The sequence below is a fragment of the Triticum aestivum genome, chromosome 4A (assembly GCF_018294505.1).
Source record: "Triticum aestivum cultivar Chinese Spring chromosome 4A, IWGSC CS RefSeq v2.1, whole genome shotgun sequence".
Taxonomy (NCBI): domain Eukaryota; kingdom Viridiplantae; phylum Streptophyta; class Magnoliopsida; order Poales; family Poaceae; genus Triticum; species Triticum aestivum.
This window is the reverse complement of record NC_057803.1, coordinates 378,596,969-378,617,752: the sequence shown is the minus strand read 5'-3', so window position 1 is coordinate 378,617,752 and position 20,784 is coordinate 378,596,969. Positions and strand designations below refer to the sequence as shown.

Here is a 20,784-nt window from a genome sequence, read left to right as displayed (position 1 = left end):
ACCTAGACTCATTAGATGGGTTCTCTTGCTACAAGAATTTGATTTTGCATATTATTGATAGAAAGGGAGCTGAGAACCCCATTGCAGACAACTTGTCTAGGCTAGAGAATGTTCTTGATGACCCACTACCTATTGATGATAGCTTTCCAGATGAACAATTAAATGTCATAAATGCTTCTCGTACTGCTCCATGGTATGCTGATTATGCTAATTATATTGTTGCTAAATTTATACCACCTAGTTTCACATACCAGCAAAAGAAAAAGTTCTTCTATGATTTGAGACATTACTTTTGGGATGACCCACATCTTTATAAAGAAGGAGTAGATGGTGTTATTAGACATTGTGTACCTGAGCATGAACAGGAATAGATCCTACGCAAGTGTCACTCCGAGGCTTATGGAGGACAACATGCTGGAGATAGAACTGCACACAAGGTATTGCAATCCGGTTTTTATTGGCCTACTCTCTTCAAGGATGCCCGTAAGTTTGTCTTGTCTTGTGATGAATGTCAAAGAATTGGTAATATTAGTAGACGTCAAGAAATGCCTATGAATTATTCACTTTTTATTGAACCATTTGATGTTTGGGGTTTTGATTATATGGGACCTTTTCCTACCTCCAATGGATACACACATATTTTAGTTGCTGTTGATTACGTTACTAAGTGGGTAGAAGCTATTCCAACTAGTAGTGTTGATCATAACACCTCTATTAAGATGCTTAAAGAAGTTATTTTTCCGAGGTTTGGAGTCCCTAGATATTTATTGACTGATGGTCGTTCACATTTTATTCATGGTGCTTTCCGTAAAATGCTTGCTAAATATGATGTTAATCATAGAATTGCATCTCCTTATCACCCACAGTCTAGTGGTCAAGTAGAATTGAGCAATAGAGAACTCAAATTAATTTTGCAAAAGACTATTAATAGATCTAGAAAGAATTGGTCCAAGAAACTTGATGATGCATTATGGGCCTATAGAACTGCATATAAAAATCCTATGGGTATGTCTCCGTATACATAAGGGACACTTTCCAGAACGTTTCAGACTACGAAAAGGAATAGGTATGTGGTACGGTAAGTAAACCGACTCGAAAATAGTTCTAATGGCAATTTTCTTCCGTTTTGGAATATTTAGAAAAATAGAAAAAATAAGAAGCAGTCCGGGAAGGACACGAGGGCTCCACAAGGGTGGAGGGCACGCCCTACCCCCTAGGCGCGCCCCCTACCTCGTGGGCACCTCGTGTGCTCTCTGGACTCCGTTTTCTTACACGTTACGTATTTTGGTCGGTAAAAATTCATTATCTAATCTCCCGAAGGTTTTGACCACCGTATCACGCAAAAAAATATCTTGTTCTTGTTTCGAGTTGTTTTCTGCCAGGGTTGTCAAAGCCAAGCATCATGTCGTCTCCCTCCTCCTCCAACAATGAGGGCAACGATGCTTGGCTAATGAAGATAGAGCTCAAGAGAGAAGAACCCATGGAGATCAACAAGGATGAAGGGATCAAGAAGGCCACGGAGGACCAAGTTCCGGCAACAGAAGACATCCTTCAACTTGATCACAATCTTCTTACCCCAACTGAGATCGAAGCTTTCAAGATGATTGATTTAGCTCGTATACAAAATAAGTATCTCACACGTGAAAATATTTTGTTGAAGGAGCATATCATTGCACTCAAAGGCATTATCCGCACGTTAGAAGACCTCCTACACTCGATGTGCGACTATCCATCATCAACAACTCCAGCTTCTTCACCAGCAAAGAAGAATTGAGTATCTGGTATGGGAACTCCCCTTGGCAACTGCCAAGCTTGGGGGAGTGCCCCGGTATCGTATCACCATCACTTCTATCTTTACCGCTTTTCTTAGTTCGATCCTTTTGATGATATTTTGATCTAGTAGAATAAAGTTTTAGTATGATCTAGTTGTGAGTTTTGCTTTATGATCTTTTTATGTAATCGAGTCCGTGAGCTATATATAATAAAGATTAGTGTTGAGTCAAGGGCTTGATTATTTTGCCATTATCCTGAGTGAATAAAATAAAAGAGAAAGAATAAAAAGAAATAAAAGAGATCATATGGATCTTATGGAGAGTAATGAGCTCACATAGAAAGAGTATGATGAATAAAAAAGGTGTTGAGAGTTGACAAACATAGTTTTGGTCATCGTTGCAATTAGTAGGAAGTAATAAAGAAAGAGAGGTCTTCACATATAAATATACTATCTTGGACATCTTTTATGATTGTGAGCACTCATTAAAATATGACATGCTAAAGAGTTGACGTTGGACAAGGAAGACAATGTAATGGGTTATGTTTTCTTACATCTGAGATAAATTATATTGTCATGGATCATCCAACATGACTGAGCTTGCCTTTCCCCCTCATGCTAGCCAAATTCTTTGCACCAAGTAGATATACTACTTGTGCTTCCAAACACCCTTAAACCAGTTTTGTCATGAGAGTCCACCATACCTACCTATGGATTGAGTAAGATCCTCCAAGTAAGTTGTCATCGGTGCAAGCAATAAAAATTGCTCTCTAAATATGTATGACTTATTAGTGTGGGAGAAAATAAGCTTTATACGATCGTGTGATATGGAAGAAATAAAAGCGACGGACTACATAATAAAGGTCCATATCACAAGTGGCAATATAAAGTGATGTTCTTTCGCATTAAGATTTCGTGCATCCAACCATAAAAGCGCATGGCAACCTCTGCTTCCCTCTGCGAAGGGCCTATCTTTTACTTTTATCTCCTACCTTACATAAGAGTCATGGTGATCTTCACCCTTCCTTTTTACATTTTATCTTTTGGCAAGCACAACATGTTGGAAAGATCCTGGTATATATGGCTAATTGGATGTGAGTTTTCATGAACTATTATTGTTGACATTACCCTTGAGGTAAAACGTTGGGAGGCAAAACTATAGGCCCCTATCTTTCTCTGTGTGTCCGATTAAAACTCCATACCCATAAGTATTGCGTGAGTGTTAGCAATTGTGAAAGACTATATGATAGTTGAGTATGTGGATTTGCTGAAAAGCTCTTATATTGACTCTTTCCTATGTTATGATAAATTGCAATTGTTCCAATGACTGAGATTATAGTTTGTTAGTTTTCAATGAAGTTTATGAATCATACTTGAAATTGTGATTGAATTGTTACTCTAGCATAAGAGATCATATGACAAGAATTATATAAGTTGTTGTTCTAAGAATGATCATGATGCCCTCATGTCCGTATTTTATTTTTATCGACACCTCTATCTCTAAAAATGTGGACATATTTTTCGATTTCAGCTTTCCCTTGAGGACAAGCTAGGTCTAAGCATGGGGGAGTTGATACGTCCATTTTGCATCATGCTTTTATATTGATATTTATTGCAGTATGGGCTGTTATTACACATTATGTCATAATACTTATGCCTATTCTTTCTTATTTTACAAGGTTTACATATAGAGGGAGAATGCCGGCAGCTGGGATTCTGGGCTGGAAAAGGAGCAAATATTAGAGACCTATTATGCACAGCTCCAAAAGTCCTGAAACTTCACGGAAGTCATTTTCAGAATATATAAAAAATACTGAGCGCAAGAAGTTCCGGAGGGGGCCACACCCTGCCCACGAGGGTGGGGGAGCGCCCCCTACCTCGTGGGCCCCCTGGTGGCCCTCCGATGCCCATCTTCTGCTATATGGAGTCTTTCGTTGAGGAAAAAATCATAAGCCAGCTTTCGGGACGAGACTCCGCCGCCACGAGGCGGAACCTTAGCGGAACCAATCTAGGGCTCCGATGGAGCTGTTCTGCCGGGGAAACTTCCCTCCGGGAGGGGGAAATCATTGCCATCGTCATCACCAACGATCCTCTCATCGGGAGGGGGTCAATCTCCATCAACATCTTCACCAGCACCATCTCCTCTCAAACCCTAGTTCATCTCTTGTACCCAATTCTTGTCTCCAAGTCTGGGATTGGTACCTAGTAGTGTTGATTACTCCTTGTAGTTGATGCTAATTGGTTTATTTGGTGGAAGATCATATGTTCAGATCCTATATGCATATTAATACCCCTCTGATTATGAAGATGAATATGCTTCGTGAGTAGTTAAATTTGTTCCTGAGGACATAGGAGAAGTCTTGCTATTAGTAGTCATGTGAATTTGGTATTCGTTCGATATTTTGATGAGATGTATGTTGTCTCTCCTCTAGTGGTGTTATGTTAACGTCGACTACATGACACTTCACCATTATTTGGGCCTAGAGGAAGGCATTGGGAAGTAATAAGTAGATGATGGGTTGCTAGAGTGACAGAAGCTTAAACCCTAGTTTATGCATTGCTTCGTAAGGGGCTGATTTGGATCCATATATTTCATGCTATGGTTAGGTTTACCTTAATACTTTTGTTGTAGTTGCGGATGCTTGCAATAGAGGTTAATTATAAGTGGGATACTTGTCCAAGTAAGGGCAGTACCCAAGCACCAGTCCATCCACATACCAAATTATCAAAGTACCGAACACGAATCATATGATTGTGATGAAAACTAGCTGGATGATATTCCCATGTGTCCTCGGGAGCGCTTTTCTCTATATAAGAATTTGTCCAGGCTTGTCCTTTGCTACAAAAAAGGATTGGACCACCTTGCTGCACTTTATTTACTTTTATTACTTGTTGCTCGTTACAAATTATCTTATCACAAAACTATCTATCACCTATAATTTCAGTGCTTGCAGAGAATACCTTGCTGAAAACCGCTTATCATTTCCTTCTGCTCCTCGTTGGGTTCGACACTCTTACTTATCGAAAGGACTACGATAGATCCCCTATACTTGTGGGTCATCAGTGACGGGGGTGGCTCGGGGCGGCAGCGTCTCGGGAACGGGGGCGTGGCGGGCTGGCCGGCGAAGGGGGTGGCACGGGGTGGCGGCGGCGCGGGTGAGGGGCAGCGACAGCTCAGGCAGGGGAGAGAGAGCGGACAAATAGAGGGGTGGGGCTTGCGTTGGCCGCATTTTAGTAAGGTCACAACTCTTTGCCGTCTACTAGCCTAGCTAACGGATGTTAGGTTGGCCACTTTCTTTGTCGTCCGCTGGCAGACGGGAAAGAAGCTTTGCCATTTGTCAGCGGACAACAAAGAAAGTGGTCGTTAGATGGTTCTCGCTAGTGGCCCACCCTCCCTTTTTTCCGTCGGCTAGCAGACCGCAAAGCTTCTACGTCGTCCTCTAGTGGATGGCAAAGAGCTGGCAGACGGGAAACACCCTCTTTGCCGTCCGCTCTTTCTTTGCCATCATCTTTCTGTAAGTTGATGGCAAAGAGCTAGCTGATGGCAAAGATCCTAATTCCAGTAGTGAGAGAACCACCTATTCTTGTGTTGACATCAAAGGTGGAATTCCACCCCAACCATATAACTTTGATCTCTAGCCTTCCCAAGTTGCTTTCCACCCAAATCCCTTTTGAGTGCTGAGGAGACTATCTTTTGAAGCATAAGAGCAAGAATTTCATCATCAACATCTATTACCTTTTGGAGAATGGTGTCTCCTTGATTAGTTAGGTGTCACTTGGGATCCTCCAATGCTTGTGGAATGAACCAAGAAGTTTGTAAAGGCAAAGAGATTGCCTACTTCGTGAAGATCTACCCCGAGTGAGGCTAGTTCTTCATGGGCATAAGCCGTGATGGCATACACAAGGTTGCTTCTTTGTGGACCCTTTGTGTGTGGAGCCCTTTGTGGACTCGAGCAACCGTTATCCCTCTAGGAATTGAAGTCTCCATTAATGGGGATGTACGATAGCACCATCTATAAGAACCGCGGGGGGGGGGGGGGGTTCTGTCACCCTTTGTTTGCAAAATCTCCTAAACTCTACTCCTTACAGTCTTGCACTTGCATGTCATTTACTTACCGATGCCCATACTCTCGATATCCATGTGTAGGATGTATGCTCGCTATCTAACTTGTACTAAAATCTGCTTAAGTTTCAAGAGAACTAAAACTTGCACACTTTGCCTTGTTAGTGTCTATCCCTCCCCCTCTAGACCTATCCTTTCGATCCCACACTTGCAGATGGGATAGTGGCCACTGACATCTCACCACAAGAAACTGCTGACCCAGGCAGAAAATCCACCGTCATTTCTGCACATCCATGCCCTCTGCTTCAAGTCACTATGTATATATAGATCGCACTCTAGAGCAACCATGACAAATGTCAAATCAGGACCGATATGCACCACCACTCCATCGAGTGCATCCGTCCTCACCAAGCACCATCGACGCACCGACTGCTGACAAGCCTAGCCGTGGCACCGCGATGGCGACTCTGGCCCAAACCTAGATCTGGGCAGGGGTGGCACCGGAATGCACCCCCTGTCCATGGTAGGATGAGATGGCCCCCGGACCACCTGGACCTGTCCACACTACCCAAGATCGGCGAGCAGACTAGCAGCACCAACGGACAAGCGCTCGGTAGCGGCATATCCAACAAGGGTTGAAGAAGCCTCATGGGAACCGGGGGTGACTGAAGAAGATGACCCCGCCGCCGCTAATAGCCCATGGGCTTTGCTTGGCGACTTCAGACAGTGGTGACCAGGTAGGATGGGGAGGAGGGGTCCTTGGGATGGAGGCGGAGGCATCGCGCGTGTCGCCCCAGGCTTGCGACACAGGGGCCTCGGTGGGGTTCATTGAATATAGATATTGTATGTAATTTAACTTATTATCAATACAATTTTTTATCATTTATATTTAATTTAAGCACAGTCATATTCTAACAAACTAAGGCACCCAGCCAAACTAACAAAAATACACCAATTGAAGTATCATATCAATTCAGCTAGCTCAAACATGTTCGATAGATTGATAGAGTTATCGGTGTATGTTTCAAACTCATCTATCTCTTCTTCTGTTGGACTCCTCCTCTCATTGTAAATCCTCTATCCTTCTCATGTACGAACTCTGGGTGAATCCTAATGATCTCCCAATGCTTGTAAGCCATGACAACTTCTCAATATATACAGCGGCCCGAGACCAAAGGGTTCAACGCTTCCTCCAATCTTTACATGGTATCAGAGCCTATCATCATTACCTCTAGCAACCTACGAGAAAGCCTTCAGCCCGAGAGGAAAAACAACCTAGCTGTTGTATTCGCTGTAGATCAACGCCATGGCAGGAACCGATGCATCCACCGCCGCCGCTACCATCTCCACCCTCACCACATCCACCATGGGCGCCATGACTATCCAGTTTGCCGGTTCCACATATGCTTCTTCTTCCACCTCCAGCAATGGCGCTAGCTCCCTTGGGTCGCCTCCGTCAGAGAAGCTGACGAGGATGAATTTCCTTCTTTGGAAGGCCATCGTGCTACCCCAGATCAAGGGGGCACGGATGGAGCACTTCCTGGACGCCGCAACCATGGCGCCCCCTGCCGCCATCACCATCACCAAGGATGGGAAGGAAGAGCAGGTCTTCAACTACGCCAGGACGATCTTGTATGCCCAGCAGCAGGAGGTACAAGGTCACCTTATGGGATCTCTATCACGTGAGGTTCTTGCGCAGGTCGTAACTCTCCAGACGCCGGCCGAGGTGTGGAGCGCCATCCACACCTTCTTCGCTGCGCAAACACAATCACAGCTCGTCAACACTCGCATCTCCCTTGCAAATCTTCAGAAGGGCAACATGGGGATGCCAGAGTACCTCGCCAAGATCAAAGCCTTAACGAACGAGATCGCCTGCACCTAGTCTCCGCTCGGCGATGGGGAGATCATCTCCTTCGTTCTGAAGGGTCTGGACATGGAGTATAACTTGGTGGTCTCAGCCCTCTCTGCCCGTGTCGAGTATGTCACCGTCACCGAGCTCTACACCCAGCTTCTTAGTTTTGAAGCCCGCATCAATCTGCTGCAACAAGGAAACCTGCGTCAATGTTCAGTAAAGTCCTTGACTCGTGGCCGTGGCTAAGGTGGCCGAGGTCGTGATCACCAAGGCCAGCAAGGGCGTGGCCGAGGCAACAAGAACAACAATGGGCGTGGGAGCTCCAACAACAATGGCCCACGCCCCTCCGGCAACAACGGTGGTCGCCCCCGAACTCGATGCCAGCTCTGTAAGAAACTCGGTCATGAGGTACTGGATTGTTGGCATAGGTATGACGAGAACTACGTGCCTGAAGAGTGACATGTTCTTGCCGCTTTGAGAGAGCAAGGAGGAGAAGGAGACGCCGTGTGGTATGCTGATTTTGAAGCAACTGATCACATTACTAGCGAGCTTGAGAAACTCACAACTCGTGAACGCTACTGTGGCAATGATCAAGTGAACACTGCTGCAAACTGTGGAGGTATGGACATACATCATATTGGTCAAGCTTTCATTAATTCCCCTACTTCTAAACATGATCTTATTCTTAAAGATGTGCTTCATGTCCCACAAGCTAATAAAAATCTTGCTTCCATGTCTCGTTTGACATATGATAATAATGTCTTCTTTGAGACTCATCCTGAACATGTTTTCATTAAGGATCGAGCAACGAGGGAGCTCCTCCATCACAGTAGATGCATTGGAGGTCTCTACCCCATCACATCCAGAGTCATTAATTGAAAGCATCGTCGTCAAGTCCATTCCATTGTCAAGCCCTCCTTGGCAAGATGGCATCAAAGATTAGGTCATCATTCGTCTATTATAGTTGAGCAAGTAGTAAATAAAGACAATCTTCCATTGTCGGGTAGAGATAATACAGAGTCTGTTTGTGAAGCTTGTCAGTGTGCCAAGAGTCATCAACTTCCCTATCCTAGGTCAAATAGTGTTTCTCATGCTCCTTTAGTGCTTATATTCAGTGATGTATGGGGTCATGCAAGAGATTCTTTTGTAAGAAAAAAATATTATGTTAGTTTCATCGATGATTATAGCAAGTTCACTTGGATATATTTGCTTAAACACAAATCTGAAGTCTTTGCTATTTTTCAAGAATTTCATAAACTTGTTGAGCGTCACTTTGACAAGAAAATCCTTGCAGTCCAAAGTGACTGGGGAGGCGAGTATGAGAAACTCAACTCGTTCTTTTGTAGTGTAGGCATTGAACATCATGTATCTTGCCCAAATGCATATTAGCAAAACGGTTCTGCAGAACGCAAGCACCGTCACATTGTTGAAGTAGGATTATCTCTACTTGCTCATGCTTCTATGCCGCTCAAATATTGGGATGAGGCCTTTATTGCTGCTACATATCTTATCAATCGTCTTCCTAGTAGTCATTGGAAATTTAACTCCTCTAGAGCGCCTGTTTCATCAAAAACCAGATTACACATCTCTAGAAATTTTTTGGTGTGCTTGCTACCCCAATCTTCGTCCCTATAATCGCCAAAAACTTGAGTTTTGGTCCACTCAGTGTGTTTTCATTGGGTACATCAATCTCCATAAAGGCTACAAGTGCCTAGATGTCTCAACAGGACGAATCTATATTTCTCATGATGTCATTTTTGATGAAACTATTTTTTCCTTTTGCCCAACTTCATCCCAATGCAGGCGCTCTTTCGTGAAGAAATTTCACTTCTTTCCGAGTCTTCAACTTCTCCTGATCACGGGGGTGAATTAACTGAAACTGATCATGAGATGTTACAAGAAAATAATGCAGGTTCTAATGAAGAAAATGCAGTTTCTGGCTGTGATTTTATGTGTGCAGATTTGGACAAAACAGGCGTTGTAGCCCATGTTGATTTGCTGCAGAACTGCAGCGTCAGTGTTACGCGATCCAAGGAGAATCTCCTGGCGCTCGCTGCCAATTAGGAAGAGGCTGCCAGCCCATGTGCGGCCGACAGGCCGACAACTATGGGCCTCGGTGACTCACCTGTTGCCACGAGTGGGCGGGCCAACGTCTCGGCCGACAGGCCTACAGCCACGGGGCCCAGTAACAGGTCGCCCTGCCGTGCACCCGAGCAGGAGTCATCCGACGATGCCACGCGGAGTCCGCTGGTTGGCGATTTTAGTACGAGGCGAATTCTTTCAGACGACGTGGTTTTCTTGGATCTGGAGCGATAGGGCAGCTGATCGTCTTCGGCAGACGCGCCTGGATCTTCTACGACTGGGCTCTGTATTCCAGGATCTTCTGCGGTTGAGCTACATATTCCAGAAAATACAAACGATGCGCAAATAATTTCTGCATCAAGGTCTTCCGCTCGTATGACTGAAGTTTCTCAATGTAGTACCAGATCACAGTCCGGAATAATCAAGCCTAAAGAATATAAAGATGGCACAACAAGGTATGACAGTCAGAAACATGCTTTTCTTACTAGTACTGGTGAACCAGGTAATTTAAGTGATGCCCTTGCACACAAAGAGTGGAAAGAAGCTATGGATAGTGAGTACCAAGCTCTTATGAAAAATAAAACTTGGCATCTAGTTCCACCAAAAAAAGGAAAAAATGTGATTGATTGTTAGTGGGTCTATAAAATTAAAAGAAAAGCATATGGAACCATAGATAGATACAAGGCTAGGTTAGTTGCAAAAGGATTCAAACAAAGATTTGGAATTGATTATGAGGACACTTTTAGTCCTGTTGTTAAAGTAGCTACTATCAGACTTGTATTATATATTGTTATTTCTAGAGGTTGGAGTTTACGACAGCTAGATGTTCAGAATATGTTTCTTCATGGTGTTCTTGAGGAAGAAGTGTTCATGCAGCAACCGCCAGGGTATGAAAACAAAAGCACGCCACATTATATTTGCAAATTAGATAATGCCTTGTATGGACTAAAACAGGCTCCTAGAGCCTGGTACTCAAGGTTGAGCACAAAGTTACAACAACTTGGTTTTACTCTATCAAAGGCAGATACCTCACTATTCTTCTATAATAGAGGCAACATAACAATATTTGTTCTTGTTTATGTTGATGATATAATTGTTGCTAGCTCCAGTCCAGATGCTACTACATGTCTGCTTCAGGATCTTCATATGGACTTTGCATTGAAGGACTTGGGAAACCTTCACTATTTTCTTGGCATTGAAGTGAAAAAGGTGAAGGATGGAATATTTTTGACACAGGAAAAATATACTACTGACATTATAAGAGGATGGGACTGGAACACTGTAAGCCTTTAAGTACACCACTCTCAACTTCAGAAAAACTCTCAGTTGAGGGAGGAGATGCACTTGGTCCAGAGGATGCAACAAATTACAGAAGTGTTGTTGGTGCATTACAGTACTTGACTCTAACTCGTCCAGATATCTCATATTCTGTTAATAAAGTATGTCAGTATTTGCATGCTCCTAGTACAGTTCATTGGACAGGAGTTAAAAAATTGTGAGGTATCTTAAGTTCACAATGGGACTAGGAATTAAGATTGCTAAGTCATCATCCATGTTGGTGATGCATATTCAAATGTTGATTGAGCAAGGTGTGCTGATGATAGAAGGTCCATAGGTGGATTTGATTTATTTCTAGGATCAAATCTTATATCATGGAGTGCAAGGAAACAGGCCACTGTCTCTAGATCCAGCACTGAAGCGAAATATAAAGCTCTAGCAAATGCAACTGCCGAAATTATGTGGATTCAGACTCTCCTTTGTGAACTAGGAATAAAAGTTCCACAAGCTGCAAGGTTATGGTGTGGCAATATTGGTGCAACCTATCTTTCAGCAAATCCTGTTTTCCATGCACGGACAAAGCATATAGAAGTTGATTTTCATTTTGTCAGAGAAAGAGTGGCTCGCAAATTACTTGATATCATGTTTATTCCCACAGGAGATCAACTTGCTGATGGCTTCACCAAACCACTTACCATGAGGAGGTTGAATGAATTTAAGTACAATCTAAATCTAGACAACACTATTAGGAAAATGCTTACCAGTAGCGCTGGTTTTTGAGCTACCAGTAGCGCGGGCACCAGCGCTATTGCTACGGCGCTACAGCTATTTTGTAGCAGTAGCGCGTTTTTAGGCCAGCGCTACTGGTAAGTTCAAGTACTAGTAGTGCATTTTCAGGCCCGCGCTACTACTAACATTTATGTTTTTGTAGCATTTTGGCACTGTACATGTTTAAACAGATATATCTTTTATACAATAATAACTCATCATGAACTAGTCTGTTTAAATACCATATTCATTACCACTTGTCATCACCATCAAACAATGTTCGTCAATGAGACATCATATAACAAGTTGGTCACTAGTCATAATCACAACTCCTCATCATCATCATCAACTCTAACACATTGTAGCACATAATAACACATTCTAGCTACGACCTACTCCTCTCATAGGACCTACTCTACCCTCTCTTACGTAAAGTATCATAAAACAAGATAGGCATTGACGCTGCATTAAGGAAAATTGACTCTCCATAATAAAGAACGGAGATCATCTTGTCTCCATGGCCTACGCACAATGTTGCTTCCAAGTAGCTCTCTACGATGGTTCAAACATTTTTTGAAATCATCTATTATCATGGCTTCCTCGCTTTTAGAAATCTGGTATGGACAGGAGTGATGTGGATACTGCGGCTGACCTGGCCGTGGTGGCTGTAAGCTCATAACATTAACGTGACCTCTCGTCAACATCAGATGAGGCACACAATCCATCGGGATTTTCTGTTCAAAAATATAGTAATAACTTTGTAGTTAGCATATAGTTTAGTTTTAGAAGAATTTATGCAAAAGATGCACGGATGTCGTAATAGTAGAAAATCTTAGCATGATATCTCCATTGATGTTACCGTAGTTCAACACGTGCACTAGTGGCACGTATTGACCATAATGTGGAGGAGTTTGATAATAGCTATTGTAATTCTCAATATCAGTAAAAAATGCGATAAGACCATCTTGCTCCTTATAAGTTAATTGTGCTTCATCATTGTAGTAGTAGGTTCTCTCTAGCATTTTCCGTACATTTTTTGAAGAATGAAAATAAGCTGTCAATGGAAATAAACTGTCAAATATTTTGAAATAAACAATATAAATTACTTAGTAAATATGTTTAAGAAACTCACACAGCGGTAGAACTGGAAGCGTGTCAACAAGGACCCAAATGGTCATATCATTTTCGTCGATGTCAGGATCACCAAGATCGAAGGTGAGAAGCATACCCTCATGAAAATCATACGCCTTGCAAAGGGCTTCCCAATTCAGGCAACCAAAATTGGATGAGTTCACAGAATTGTATAGATTTACAGCAAAATCATAACCATGATGGGTCCTTAGTTGAATTATCTTTGTCTCCATTCTTTCATGATCTTCAAAACCCATCTTCTCCAAGACATAGCGTCTTGCATGGCATGGGATAAGCTAGTCGAATTGTAAAAGACGGAAATTACACGTTGAAGAAGCAGAGAAGTCGTGCAAAAAATAACAAAAAACACTTGTCGTCGTTGCGTACCGTTTCAACATCGAAGGTCTCTTGGAGCTTGATGCTGAAGCGCCGACCTTCTACCAAGTGAGGCCTGTCGCACAGACCGCGCTCATCTTCGCAGTAGTCGCACATAGCGAATTCCCTTTCGTCGTCAGACATTTCCTAATAGGTAATTAATAATCCATCATCGAATACATATATAGTAGTTTGTAGCAAAAATCATCATATAACAACTAAAACACCTAAAATTTGTAGTTTGTAGTAGTTTGTAGCAAAGATCATCACATAATCCATCATGAATACATATATAGTAGTTTGTAGCACAAACCGTGCTCATCTTTTGCATTCAATAAGAAAATAACTAATAGGTAATTAATAAGCCATCATCGAATACATATATAGTAGTTTGTAGCAAAGATCATCATATAATATCACTAATACATCTCGAATGATAGCTCCTCTAGGTTCAGTGGGCCGCGGTGGACACCCAAAGAGAAGGAACCATCACCGGAACATAGCTCCGGTGAGATCCCCAAAGAAACTGCCAGGTATTGGAGAACCGGTTGTTCGCCAACGCAACCAAGTAGCGCTGGACGTGCGCGTTCTCCTCCATGACACGGTGTTGTACCACCTGCGCGGGGGACTCAAGCCTCTCCACCGATGCAGGCCCACGTGACCGCCACCAAAGAAGCTCCGGGTCGACGACGGGCTGGCTCCTCACTAAGCTGCGCTCACCAGAAGGTAGCACAACCCAGTACCAGCCCGGCGGAGCCCAGTCCCGGACATGGCCCCTCGGCTCAACCAGGAGTCCTCCGCCGAGTCGACGACGAGGATGCGGGATAGGCATCGTCGACGTCGAGAACAAAATGCTTAATTATGAAAACAAAATTAATAAACACTTAGCAAAATTTGGCATGACCTTTGCTAAAAACAGGACATATCGAGCGCCTGAAATTTGTCAGAATGTAAACGAATTGACATTTCTGGCAAAACATAGGCCACTCGGAAAAATATGACATGTCCAAAATGTGACATGTTCAAAATATGCATGACATGTCCACTGCAAATTTGCATATTAACAGGAAAATTGATTTAACTAAAAAAATAACAACAATTGCTTTAACTAAAAAATACCTAGAATTCTGTTAACTACACCTAAAACATCTAAAACACATAAAATTCTGTTAACTACACCTAAAACAACTAAAACACCTAAAACTCTTTTAAATACACTTAAAACACCTAAATTATATTAACTACACCTAATTTAAAACCTAGCTAAATTTCTATCCTAACTTTAAAACCTAGCTAAATTTAAAAACCTAGGGTTCATACGAATTAACTAGGGTTCATACCTAATCTGTCCAAGCAAGGTTCGATCATGCATAACCTAAATTATTCTAAAAACCTACATTTTTAACTAAAACACCTACAAATTTAACTAAAACACCTACAAATTCAACTAAAACACCTACATTATTCTAAGAACCTACATTTTTTAACTAGGATTCAAAATAATTAGGGAGGAGGAGGGAGGGAGGAGTATCTCTCGGTGGAGGAGGGCCGGTGCGGGGGGGCGACCGGCGGGGGAGGATGGCCGGTGCGCGCGGGGGGGGGGGGGGGGGAAGGGGAGGAGGGCCGGCGCGGGGAAGGGCGGCCAACGGAGGAAGAGGGGCCCGCGCGGGAGGGCGGCCGGAGTAGGATGCGGGGGCGGCGGCCGGATCGGGGGATGGATTTGATCTGGTGTGAGCGTGTGAGTGTGAGTGAGGGGAGAGGGGTGCACGCGCGGGCCGGCGAGGGAGAGGAAGCAGAGGTGGGCCTAGCGGCAACGTAGGGGAGGAGGCCCAGCGCTATAGCTAAAGCTGCAACAAGGGGCCGAGAGCGTGGCCCATTAGCAGTAGCGTTGGCCGTGAAATACAGCGCTACTACTAACGTGCGCTTGTAGCCCTGGTGCTGGCCGGCGCTACTGCTAAATAACAGTAGCATGGGGTCTCTAACCAACGCTACTGCTAAATGTCTACCTATAAGCATTTTCCTAGTAGTGCAAGGTTTCGTAGGTTTAGATTGAGGGAGGATGTTAGATAGATTGATAGGGTTATGCGTGTATGTTTCAAACTCATTTATATCTTTTTCTGTTGGACTCCTCCTCTCATTGTAAATCATCTTTCCTTCTCCTGTACGAACTCCGGGTGAATCCTAGCGATCTCCCAATGCTTGTAAGCCACGACAACTTCCCAATATATACAGCGGCCCGAGACCAAAGGGTTCAACGCTTCCTCCAATCTTTACAAAACCATTGATTAACTTGATGTTACATCAAATGATACAAATAATTCAACAGATACCTTTGAAGTTGGAAAGAAGATTGTTTTCTAGAAAACCATGTGTACTCGACCTTGACGAGTCTTTCATGGTGATGAAACGACGCTCTCCACCTTGGGCACCTTGACTGGGAACCGGTGGATCTCCTCAATCCATGGATTGCTGCCGGCTTCCTTTGATGGGTGAATGTCCTTGAGCGCGCGCCACACCGCGCTGTTACACTTGAACCCTGACCCGGAGGCGATCTGCCACGCACGGTGCTCGCGTCGGACGCGTCCCTTCGCCTCCGTGTATGCAAGCTCATACCAGAGCGAGCTGCTCGACGTGTTCCCCCACCGGTTTAACGTCATCCTCGAAGGCTCCATGTGCCAGTCACTGAGCTCCAGGTTCTTCTCAATGGTGTCCAGCACCGCTCTGCCACCGGCATGGATGCAGAAGTGCTCGAAGGCCATCTTGAAGTCCGGAATGTAGGGCTTCATCTTGAGACCAAAGATATTCTTGCCGATGAGAGAGGTGAGGAAAAGGATCTGCTCGGACATGGGGAGAACGAGGGGGCCGAGCGTGGTGATGTTGGTCTTGAGGGCCTCACCGGCGACGGCCATGAGGTCCTTGGAGAGCGCGATGCCGACCCGGCCAGCCTTGTCCTCCTCCTGAAACACGCAGCGATAAGCGCGGTCGTCGGCGCTGTGGTGCGTGCGCACGGTGTGCACGAGCTGGTATTTCGAGCGGCGCTTATCGGCGACGCGGTTGGTGAGGAGGATCGCCGTGCCGCCCATGCGGAAGAGGCAGTTGGACATGAGCATGGAGCGGTCGTTGCCCCAGTACCAGTTGAGCGTGATGTTTTCCATGCTCACCACCAGCGCGTACGAGTTCTGGTGGACCTGCATGTATCCATTACAACATGGCAACTCCAATGAGAAGCAAATTAATGTGCCTAAAATCTAAAAAGTGCATACGCACTATTTGGTTGAATTGAGCGGCCGCGTCTCGCATGCATGTGGTTGTTAATTTTTTGTCTTCTAGTGCATGTGGTTGTTAGTATTAAATGCGTTCACACTAATTACTCCATTCCGAACAGAACATGTCCACGCATATTCATTTCAGAGTTTTAAATTTTAAAAAATCATATCTTTCAAACCGTGCGTCGGAATTCAAATCCGTTTTCACTGCTGGAACTCTTGCGACGAGATCTTTGAAACTAGATCCCTCATGAGTATGTTTCGATGAAATTTTTTTGATGACAACTTTGGTGCTATATAGTGCAACTTTAGTACTGTATTGTGCAACTTTAGTACTACATCGTGCAACTTTTTGCAAAACCAATTTTTGGATCTGCATAATTCAACTTCCTATGAGATTGCATTCTAGCAACCATGACAACTTTGTTGTTTAGTTGACAGGACTATTGACACACATATATGCTCAGTTGGCGCGATAATGTAGTCTAGTTCACACATTAATATTTAGTTGACAGGACTATTTACACACACATATGCTTAGTTGGCGCGGCAATATAGTTTAGTTGCACACATATTGATGTTTAATTGGCAGGACTATTGACACACACATATGCTCAGTTGGCACGACAATGTAGTCTAATTGCACAGACATTGATGTTTAGTTGGCATGACTATTTGGCACACACATATACTCAGTTGGCGCGGTAATGTAGTCTAGTTCCACACACATTGATATTTAGTTGGGAGGACTATTTTGGCACACACATATACTCAGTTGGCGCGGTAATGTAGTCTAGTTCCACACACATTGATGTTTAGTTGGGAGGACTATTTTGGCACACACATATGCTCAGTTGGCGCGACAATGTAGTTTAGTTGCACATACATTGATATTTAGTTGGCAGGACTAGTTCGCCGAAACATGCCCATGTGGCATCTATTTTTGAAGAGCACGTCGCGAGGGTTTCAACAGTGAAAACGAATCTGAATTTCGACGCGCGGTTTAGAGGATATGTCTTTTATAATTTTGAAAACCAAAAATTAATGCAGAAGGATGAACATGAGGAAAATTAATGCAGTGGCATGCAGGCATCCATCACGTGAGAAGAGACCACACAGAATAATTAATTAACAGTGTCATTTTTAACATTTTTAGATTACACTAATTTTATCTTTTTAGTATGCGGTTGTCTAGTCCCTAGGACCAAGGAGACAGGCACTTATTTTATTTGGCCGGCCGCTAGCGAACGCTAGCTAGCGCCCGGCCGCCAGCTAGACCCGTCCATTAATGTGTCAACTAAATAAACACATGCCTCCTCCTACTACTAGACGTCTGCCTGCGCATCCGTATTCACGATAGACAGCTATTATCGACGAATAATTGGCTTGGCCCTACTGGCCACTCGCATCAACACGAGATTTATTGGACCAACTCTTCCTGCCAGCTAGCTGCCCTCATCAATATTAGGACAAGCGGTGATCAGCTAGCTCGTCGATGGATCGATCGATCCCTGCAGACGTCAACCGTTAGGTGCTTAATAAACCACTCAAAGATGGGAAACACTCGCTGCCTGGACCATTTCGGAGTACAAGCGAATGAAACAGAAACACTCCCTCGCGAGCTGGTGCACCAACAGGTTTTCGATCAGTACAGGCTTCGATCAATACACGTGCGAGTGATATTGGAGCGGTGGTTGAGTGTTAATTAATGGGATGTTATCGTCTTAACAAGAACAACGCCCAAAGCACACAAGGTGTGCAGACCGACCAAATAAAAAATTTAGATCCTCAGGTAGTCAACAAATTAATCAAGGATACAGATCTCTGTTCAGCGAGATTAAGATTCTCATTGCCATTGACTTAATACAATTGAAATTAGAAATAATACTCTCCCCGTTCGGAATTACTTGTTGCCGAAATTGTTGTATTTAAACATATTTTAGTTTTAGATACATCCACTTTCAAAACAAATAATTCCGAACGAAGGGAGTACCTAACAACCAACTAGAAGTATTAATGTTCCAGGAGAATATCACACTCCTCCGTAGATGTTGTAATCCGACACGTATAGCAGCAGCGAATGTTAGACAATGACAGCATAGGTATATAGGTCAGAAAAAGTACTAGAAAACTACTACATGAAAAGTCAAACCAAGTCAAAGTTTGCTCTCCCTTCTGAACCGCTCTCTGGTTTCGATCAACACGATCCATCTACCCAACCATCGGCTGACGTGCGAGCAGCTGTAGTCGCTCAACTTCAATAGAAAGTATCATATACTTCCTTCATCCGAAAATACTTGTCATCAAAATAAATTAAAAAAAATGTATTTAGACTAAAATACATCTAGATACATTTTTTTATTCTTTTTCATGACAAGTATTTTCGAACGGAGGAAGTACTAGTCCTATCATACATATGATACTATTGTACTCCCTCGTTCCTTGATATAAGGTATACAAATTTTTGAGAAAAAATTCGAAATATACAATTACATTGCAATACTCGCTTGGATAACCTTTTTTAGCGATTTGATTACCTTTTCTTATATCAGGCAAGCTTCTCTATTTTCTCATATTATTAGTCAGATATAATCTCGGTCAAAACTTATGAAATATTTTCTCCACGTGCGTTTTTTATTTTTCATGCTAAAAACTATACACCCTATATATAGAAATGGAGGGAGTTTGATATTACCTTTATAGTGCATAGTGTAGTTTCATAGATAATTTTAATTATAGTCATACATGACACATAGTATAGCATTTAACCTCTCTTTCTTCTTTGATTCATTGCCACATCGACATGTTTACTATTCTTAAGTGCATGATAGCAGCTAATAAACCTCACTATCGCCAGCCTAACCCACTCGAACGCACCGCGAAATTAACACTATGCTACGTACTCGAGGAGTTGTATAAAAAATTACCTGGAGCAGCTGCTTGGCCAGGTCGATGGAGATGAGCCCGGCGCTGCATCCCATGCCGCCGAGGTTGTAGCTGGCGACGTTACCGCGGAGCTTATAGTGGTTGACGACCATGGCGGAGAGCGATGGCGTCGGGTTGAAGAGGCTGCAGTTGACGACCACGACGCCGATGTCCCTGGCCCTCACCCCTGTCTTGGCGAGCAGGCTGTCGATGGCGCCGAACATAACAGCCTCCGCCTCCCGCCGCGCTTCCGCCATGCACGGGTTAGGGGGCGAGTTGAGCACCGCCGCCGGGAAGTAGGTCCCCTGCCCTAGCCCCGACCGCTCCAAGATCTTACGCTGGAACGCCAGGTTATCGTCGGTGAACACTCCGGCCTTGTTGGACTGCTCCATGAAGGTCTCCCGGGTGACCACGTGGTCGGGCCCCGGCTTGTAGCACGCGAAGTCTAGCAGGTACACCGCGCGCGGCCGCCGCGCGAGGTAGACCGTCGCGAGGGCCGTGGCAACGGACACGAGGGAGACAGCCAGCTGGAGGTTCGCGAGGAGGTAGGCACGTGCTGCGGCCAGGTCGGACGGGGTGAGGCGGGACGCACGGAGCGCCAACGCCGCGGCGAACGGGGCAAGCAGTACGTAGATCGCGTTGGACACCACGATGTGGTAGCCAAGCTTGAGGTACCCCGGGCGGCGAGGTCCCTGACGCTTGCCATCGCCGCCGCCGGCCGTGGTTTCTTGGGCGGCGGCACTCATGGTGGCGTAGCGCCGTGGGACACGGGCCGGCTAGCTTGCGTGCGTGCGTGGTGGCTGCTGATCGAGCCGCGGTTGGTCGGGGTTGGGAAGTGTTTGTCCGGGATAGATGGGAGGTGAGATCGGAAGCGATATATATGGGTAGCGGTAAGCGGGAGGTGGGTGCAACCACCGGAGCTACCATTAAGACGCAGCGAAGGCAGAGGGGAAGGAGAAGCGAAGGAAGCGTGGGCGGGGATCGGTTTCGAGTTATTAATGTGAGACGCGCGCGCGGAACGCAAGTTGGGCGCCTCGGCACGGCGGTCGCGTCGTGCTCGTGCAGGAGTGGGTCTCGGTCGGTGGTGGTAGTGTAAATGTGGTTGGGTTGGCGTTGGGGTACAGACGGAGACGCGAGCAGACGCGTACTGCTTCGTACCTTCGCGGGTGAGTCCCTTTGGTGCGCGATTTTTTTTACATCAATACAGACATAAACGTTTAAATACACGCGCATACACTTACTCTTATGAACGTAAAGACGCACACACTATCCT

The 20,784-nt window shown here is 44.5% G+C and overlaps 1 protein-coding gene and 1 pseudogene across 1 annotated transcript; one reads left to right on the top strand and one right to left on the bottom strand.

Annotated features, from left to right (window-relative positions):
- Positions 1 to 7,719: 7,719 nt before the first annotated feature.
- Positions 7,720 to 7,858, top strand: LOC123088978 (uncharacterized; annotated as a pseudogene).
- Positions 7,859 to 15,589: 7,731 nt separating this feature from the next.
- LOC123086141 (3-ketoacyl-CoA synthase 20) lies at positions 15,590 to 20,432 on the bottom strand. The gene is made up of 2 exons (XM_044507846.1): positions 19,514 to 20,432; positions 15,590 to 16,508 (listed from the first exon to the last, which is right to left on the bottom strand). The coding sequence occupies exons 1-2, from the start codon at positions 20,255 to 20,257 to the stop codon at positions 15,714 to 15,716; spliced, it is 1,539 nt and encodes a 512-aa protein (XP_044363781.1). The 5' UTR covers positions 20,258 to 20,432; the 3' UTR covers positions 15,590 to 15,713.
- Between the last annotated feature and the right edge of the window lie 352 nt (positions 20,433 to 20,784).

Excerpts from the sequence above, each read along its gene's own strand:
- LOC123086141 (XM_044507846.1), bottom strand. The coding sequence starts at position 20,257 with ATGAGTGCCGCCGCCCAAGAAACCACGGCCGGCGGCGGCGATGGCAAG. Across the intron at positions 16,509-19,513 it reads TGGCCAAGCAGCTGCTCCAG|GTCCACCAGAACTCGTACGC; the intron begins GTAATTTTTTAT and ends GGATACATGCAG.